The sequence below is a fragment of the Tupaia chinensis genome, unplaced genomic scaffold, assembly GCF_000334495.1.
Source record: "Tupaia chinensis unplaced genomic scaffold, TupChi_1.0 Scaffold000523_1, whole genome shotgun sequence".
Lineage (NCBI taxonomy): Eukaryota > Metazoa > Chordata > Mammalia > Scandentia > Tupaiidae > Tupaia > Tupaia belangeri.
The window spans coordinates 1,563,049-1,571,023 of record NW_006160036.1 but is presented as its reverse complement, the minus strand read 5'-3'; the positions used below and the strand labels follow the sequence as shown (position 1 = coordinate 1,571,023).

The 7,975-nt window shown below is 38.6% G+C and overlaps 1 protein-coding gene and 1 pseudogene across 1 annotated transcript in view; both read right to left on the bottom strand.

Annotated features, from left to right (window-relative positions):
• Positions 1 to 1,433, bottom strand: part of LOC102496888 (39S ribosomal protein L1, mitochondrial-like) — a 4,338-nt pseudogene extending 2,905 nt beyond the window's left edge.
• The window catches only part of SNTB2 (syntrophin beta 2), a gene marked incomplete at its 5' end in the record, with an annotated part of 47,671 nt that overhangs the window by 26,180 nt on the left and 13,516 nt on the right, over positions 1 to 7,975 (bottom strand). Inside the window, 1 exon segment of the mRNA XM_014591027.1 lies at positions 6,255 to 6,397. Coding sequence (XP_014446513.1) covers positions 6,255 to 6,397 — 143 coding nt within the window.

Here is a 7,975-nt window from a genome sequence, read left to right as displayed (position 1 = left end):
GAAAAAGCAAAACATACAGAAAACAAGAAATGGAAGATCATTTGCTAATAATAACATGTTTGTTGATGTGCTTGATTGAGACAATATACAGTGTACTCTGGATGGAAAATCTCATTTTGTATGCTGTAATGATGTACAGTGAATGAACGCAAATAAATAAATTGGGAAAAAAATAATAAAATAAAATTTTTATTATTAATAAAAAAAAAATCTTTATGTTCCTTTACTGGAGACATTACTTCTGGAACAACTCCATGAAAGTCTGTTGAACTTCATCATCCAAAATCTTCTGAATCAGATTAGTTCCTCCTGCAAATGCAGCTCCATTTTCTTCTGCTATTTCAATTTCTGATGCATTCCTTGTAAATACTGCAACTTTATTCATTTCTGAAGTAAACAGTTATGGAAGACTAAGAACACTGGAAAATGGCTTCACTTTTTTCTTCTTTACCAGTGCTATATCCAATGTGAAATCAAGATTAAACACTTTGCAGGACCAGCAGTTAGCATAATGATTGTGTTGCTGGACTCCCATGTAGTTGACCGCGGTTCAAGTCCTGGACCCGGTGGTTTAAACTCACGCCAGGTGCATGTGCGTGCGTTCCCAAGAAGAGAATGGAGGAGAGGGGATTGAGGCATGGTCATCTCCCCTGGGGAGCGATTTCTTGCTTTCTGTTTCTCTGTCTCTCTGTCTTTCTGGGGAGCACATACGCCCTCTAGCAAAAACCTCTCCAAGAAAAAAATAAAGATAAATACTTTGCTTCAGATTAGTAAAGTCCAGAACTTGAAATTTCTTGAGTAGGTGAATAACTTTCTCCACTTCATATATCTGCCTTGGGTACAAGTGTTTTAGATAGATATCATCCTCAACTTGACCTTCCATGTAGGGATATTTTTTCTATCTCATCTTTTTTTTTTTTTTTTTTTTTTATCTGATGCCCTTTCACACTTTTGTTTTCTTTTCTTTTTTTTTTTTTTTGGGTGGGGGAGTTTTGAAGCGGCAGTAAAATGTCTATTGGTTATCTGAATGTTTACTGGACAAGGATAAAGAGATGTCTGATAAACCGTCTTGGAAAAACTATGCTTTTGATGACATATCAGCACTCTACCAAGACATCTTATGGTCAACACCATATTCAAAACCATGTCTTTCTATGTCTATATATTTGGCTTTAATCTCAAGAAATGTGTAAAATAAAATTCGTGTTTATTTATCACTTTCATGTGTTACTTAAGTTTTCACCAGCCTGAAAAATCAGCTATTAAGAGAAAACACACACACACACACACACACACACACAAAGCTTTAGTTCCCAAGAATGTATGCATGTGCAACCCAGTATTATGGTAACTTAGATTAATTTACATTACAGTGACAATGTCATCTGATTTGGAAATACAACAAATACTTAATTTATCAGGCACTATCTACTTTCATGGCTACGCAATGTCTTTCATTACTTTTTGTTCCCCTTTTTTTTTTCCCTTTGGAGAGATTTTCGCTATAGGGCACGTGCGCTCACCAGACAGACCCCCAGGGGGATGGTCATGACGCAGGCCCTTCTCCTCCATTCTCCTGTCGGGATCTTGGGCACGTACGCACACGTGCCCGGCGTGATTTTAAAGCCATTGGGTCCAGGACACGACCCGCGGTCGTCTATGTGGGAGTCCAGTGACTAGCCATTACGCTAACTGCTGGTCCCACTTTTCTTTCCTTTTTGTGTTTATGCTTTTTTTTTTCTTTCTTGTTTCATACACTCAAAAGCAAATGTCCCAAAGTCTTAGAAACAGATTTAGGGAAACTAAACAATCAGTTCTTTCTCATTACTCACATAAATCTCAAACCCTGCCTTTTTTTTCTAAAAAGGCACAAGAAAACCATTTTCTGGCTTTGCCTCCCTCTGTGGGATACCTCCTGGTCTGGTTTCACCCTCTGGTTTCTTTCAGTGGCTATCCTCTACCCCCTGTTGGTACAGCGTGTTTAAGCTGCATTTATTTCCATCATGCAGAGCCTTCAACCAATTCGACCTGGCCAATGTGGCCACATGGATAAACAAGACCTCTTGTCTGCCTGTCATCTTTGATCCTAATCCATCAATACTTTCCAAACAAGAAGAATCCCTGCTGTTACATTAATTATGCTATTAAGAAACAACATGTTTAGAGAGCTACGAGACCCACCTATTTAATTAGTGGACAGTTTAATTTGCATATCTAGGTTGATCCAAATAATAGACTTAAATTTTTTCATATTTAACATGAAACATGTACTACTTTTTTTTAAAGAAGTATTTTATTTAACTTTTTTTATTTATTATTATCATTATTATTTTCCAGTTTGATCAGAGAGAGACAGAGAGAGAGAGAGAGAAAGAGAGGAAGTGAGAAAGTAAGCCACCAGTTCTGAGACTTGAACCGTGGTCAGCCATGTGGGAGTCCAGTGCCTTTAACCACCATGCCACTCGCTGGCCCCGAAACATGTACTTCTTTTAAAAAGCAGTAACAGGAGCTCCTCTCTTACCGATGGCCAGACTAAACCAGCTATTAAACTTTTTACCTAGAATTCTTCATTGACAGAATTTTTACCTTTTGGGTCAGCCAGTGGGTGTAGTGATTAAGGCAGTCGGATCCCACATGGCATACTGCAGTCCAAATCCCGGCCTTGGTGGCTTAAAAAAACCACACCAGGCACATGTGTGTGCATGCCCCAAAACCCTAGACTAAAGAAGGACTGTGGTGTGGCCATCCCTTGTGTTTTCTTTCCAGTGAGTGCACATGCCCTATAGCAAAAAATAAAAAAATAAAAAATAAAGAAATTTTCACATATTAAATAATTATTAAAATTACAGCAGCTGGGACCAGCAGATGACATAGTGGTTACGTCGCTGGATTTCCACATGGCTGACCATGGTTTGAGTCCCAGACCTGATAGCTTGAAACACTCAAGGTACGTGTGTGCACCCAAAATCCTGAGAGGAGACTGGAAGAGAAGGGACTGTGGTGTGGTCATCACCCCTGGGTGGTGATTTCTCACTTTCTGAAGTCCAATTTATCAATCTTTTCTCTTGTTACTTGTGCTTAGTGTCATACCTAAGGCTCTATTCAGCCCAAATTCATGAAGGTCTACTCTTCATTTTCTTCTAGGAGTTTTACTTCTAAAATCCTGTCTATATTTTTCCCTTAGCTACAAACTGATGCCACGCTGATAGTACATACGCAATCACCTCGTTTCCTTCTTTAGTACCATAGTGCTTTGGTGGTTTAAGCGTGGTCTAGCCTATGACTGAAAACTGTGAGATTAAGATTTCTAGTACGCAGGGCCGGCAAATGGCAGGTGGTTAAGGTGGCTGGACTCTCATACGGCTGACTGTAGTTTGAATTCTGTATCTGGCAGCTTGCTTTCTCACCTTCCTTCTCTCTTTCTGTCTCTCTCTGGTCAACTTCAAATAAATAAACAAATAAACAAACAAATAAATGACAATTAATAACACAACCAAGGCTCATATATGGGAATACTAAAATTCTGCCCCATCCCTCCAATGATACATAAGTTTTAAAATGTCTAATCATAAAACTACTTTCCTTGTACTTTATGATCAGAACTCGAGTTAAGCTTTTTCCACCAAATTTAAACTGAGTAGACCTTCATGGTCATATTCCTAAACTAAATGTTCTTTGGAAAATAAAATTTTTTTCAATTTAAAAAACATATGTTAATGGGTCCAGCAGATGGCATAACAGTCAACTCACTGGACTCCCACATGGTTGACAGTGGTTACAAAATCCGGTAGCATAAACTCACGCTGGTCACGGGTGTGTGCATGCCAAATATCTCAGGAGGAGACCAGAGGAGAAGGAATGTGGCATTGCCATCTCCCCAAGGGGTGATTTCTCACTTACCCTTTCACTGTCTCTGTCTCTCTCTCCAGCGAGTGCATGTGCCCTAAGCCAAAAACCTCTAAAAAACCAAAAACATTTTTTTAATTACCAGAGGGCACATTCCCACACCAAACAGAGGGAAAGAGAAAGAGAGAGAGAAAGGGTAAGTGAGCAAGAGAGAGAGAAAAGCACCCCCACAAGGGGTATGATCACACTGTAATCTTTTTTCCTTCACTTCTTCATCCTGTCAGGATTTAGGGCATACATGCACACATGCCTAGAATATTTTTCAAGCCACTAGGGCCAGAATTTGAATCCATGGTTGGCCATATGAGATACAGATCTCTATGACATGGTTTAACTACTAGTTACAAGGTTGACCCTGGAAAATTTAAATCTAATTGTTCAAATTATAATTACGGAGACATGTCTGCATGTTTTTGTAGGATTCATGTCATAGTCTCATGTTACTGTGACAGAGAAACTATAACTTAAGTAATTTTACTCAACCAAGATTTATTGGGAGTCTACTATGTGCAAAACATTGTTGGAAGTTTAGAATTGAGATAACTAAATGATAGTTTCTGACTTCAAGGTGGTATGGGAAAATAAGAACTCCAGAGAAACGTATGGTTTAATTCAGTATTTCCTGACTGGCTCCATGGTGTAGAGTCGTGCACTGGTCAAGAGAAGTCAGACCATACTGTGGTGAACACAGTATGAATCCATGGCCTACTCAGCCTGGAGCACATTGGGCAAGTGCCCAAGATCCAACGGGCTGAGGAGTGGAGGAAGGGGACCACAGTGTGACTAGGCCCTGTGGCTGGTGGTGCTCATCTCTCTCTCTCTCTTTCTCTATTATTCTCATGAGCATGTGCACATGCTCAATCATGAATAAAGAAAAAAAAAATTCAGTCTTTCTGTAAGACTCTTCCATCTTGAAAGAATTAATGAAGGCACAGCTAATCCTGAGGCTCAACAAATCCTTTATCTGTATTCTGTGATCTACCAGATCCATATCTAAATTATAGACATAATCCATGAGGTAGGTCAAAATTATATTATTAATTATGAGAAGAATGATAAATGTAAGGGAACTTAGAAAGCTGAAGGAATTCCTATATAAAGTGAAAGTCTTCCTATACTACAAAGAATATTCTTTCTGGAGCTGGCAGATGGTGTGGTGGTTAAAGGCACTGGACTCCCACATGGTCGACCATGGTTTGAGTCCTGGACTGGTGGCTTGCTAACTCACTTTCTCTCTCTCTCTCTTATCAAATTGGAAAATAGTAATAATAATAATAATAAACTTAAATAAAATAATTATTATTTTAAAAAGAATATCTTTCTTACACTAATCTTTTTTGTAGAGGTTTTTGCCTTAAGGCATGTGCACTTGCTAGAGAGAGACAGAGACCATAGTGGGAAAGTGAAAAATCACCCCCCAGGGAAGATGGTCATGCCGCAGTCCCTTCTCCTGGGATCTTGGACACACACGCACATCTGCCCGGCATGTTTCAAGCCCCTGGGTCCAGGCCTCAAACCACTGTCAGTCATGTGGGAGTCCAGTGACAACCGCTATGCCATCTGCAGGCACCACTAATCTTTGCTCAAAACAAGAAACCTCCACATTATTCCTAATGTGACATACAAGATGGCTCCATCATTTAGTTCTTATGAATACCAAATACTTTTCTGTGGGGCTCCATTTTAATGTGCTGTTTCTTAGTTACATCAACAACTGGTTCCTTTTTAAGCCTAAATAAAATTGAATTTGGATATATTTCCTAGTTTCAGAGTTATTGTCCCATAAGGTACACTGGCCTACAAATCTAAATTTCTCCATTGTTTTCCCTGCCAACTCCCTACATCTGGCATGCTGGAAACATTTTATCACTTCAGGTCAAATCAAAGTTTATTTGATAGAACCAAAACTATGTGCTCATATGTTAGAAAGAGAAATTGAGAATACTGTGTGCAAGTTGTGTGGTACAGCCACAGTACCACATTCTGGTTTAAATGATTTCATCACTCAGTCAAAAGTTGCCACAATTTCAGTGACTTTCTAGTCACAGTCAATAAAGTAAAGAAAGTCTATTATTTTCATGACTAAGCAAGTCTTGAAGGAAGCAATTAGGAAGCTGCTTCAACAAAGTTAAAGAGTATACACAACATTTAGTGACAGAAACAATTTATACTGAGCTAGATGCTGCGAAATGATGAATAAGATTTTGAAAGCAAAGTTTCTATCTATATCAACTACATCAGCTACTTAAGTGCTATTTTAGGCACTTAGGATAATAAAATTCCCTTGAAAAATTCTGTAGTAGACCTAAGGGCGGATAAATGTTTTATGTGTTTGTCTTTAGTCTTACCTTGTGGCAACAAGAGGGTAGCTATGACACGGTGATGCCCAGGCATCTCTTGTCCATGGCATACAGTCATATAGCAGCAAATCTTTTTCCGTCACAGCCATGAGGACCGGTCTCCACTGTTGTCTTCCACCATCTAGTTTTGCCTATTAATAATGGTGAAATTCACAAATCAGAGGTAATTATAGTATAATGACAGCTATTGTCGAAGTTTTTGCTCCCTCATCCTAAAGAAGTTGAGATACAAGAACACCCCCACTGGGAGTGTATGGTGTGGGCGTGTGTTAAAATTAGAAGTGTCTTAACAACGTTACCCAGACTGGCCTCGATCTCTCAATCCTCTTGCTCAGCCTCCTGAGTGGCTGGGACTATAGGTGTACACTACCAAATCTAACTTCCTTATTATATTTTAGGAAGCCTATGTTTCAGCTTCCAAGGAACCACTGGCATTTACTTGAATAGAGCTCACCTACCTCCGTAAAGCCTTAAAAATGTAAGAAAACAACCACTATTTATCCATATTGTCAAGGATCCAAGGCCAAAAGGCAAAAGACTATGATCAAGAAAAGCCTATCATCATCAGAACTTTTGGCCTCTTTAGATGAGACTTTTGAGCAGGGAGTGCTTAACACTATAATTTTTTTTAAAGCTTTGCTATAGGGTGTGTATACTCACCAGACAGAGACAGACACAGAGAGGGACAGAGAGAGACAGGGAAAGTAAGAAGAAATCACCCCCCTCGCCTCCAGGGAGGAGGGTTATGCCACAGTCCCTTCTCCATTCTCCTCTTGAGATTTTGGGCATGCATGCACATGTCTGGCATGTTTTTTTCAAGCCCCTGGATCCAAGGACTTGAACCACACTATTGGTCATGTGGGATCCAGCTGCCTTAACCATACACATGTATATACATATTATATATAATATATATGCATTATATTATACATACATATATATTTTTAACTTTATTTATCCATTTATTTATTTATCCCACAACACGGTTTGTAATTTTTTTAATTGCTGTTTTATTTAACTTTATGTATTTATTTTCATTTGACCAGAGGGACAGAGTGAGAGAGAGAGGGAAAATGAGAAAGCAAGCCACGAGGTCCAGGAACTGAACCATGCCCAGCCATGTGGGAGTCCAGTGCTCTTAAATACCACGCCATCTGCCGGCTCTCCAAAACACTGTATATATATAGATATATATATATATATATATATTTTTTTTTTTTACACCATGGACTAAATGGACTAGAATTGTCTTTTCTTAATCTACCTTTCCTGTGAGGAAGATTGAGCAATTTCCAAAGTCGGGTTTATAAATTAGTTAACTAACTGTTTTAATCTATTTTCTGATAGCCATCAGTGATTTCCAGTCAAATACTGCCATGGGTTGAAATCCATAGTGTCAATCACTTGAACATATTTAGGCAGAAATCTATATTATTGTGGTTACCACAAGAATTGTGGTGAGGTAAGGAAGTATTCTGAGCATGTTCAAGGAAACAATTCCCTGTTCCCTTGGTGTGATCCTGATATATATATATATATCCTTTAAATTAATCATTGATTAAAAGTCAGAGATGTACTCTGAAAATTTTACATGATTTTTAGTATTCTCTTCTCCAGAATGGACACAGAACTGCAGACTAGGTAAAAATGTAATTATATTAAAAGAATAGGCATTTCTATTCCCTCTGTGTCTCAAGCTATATATATAT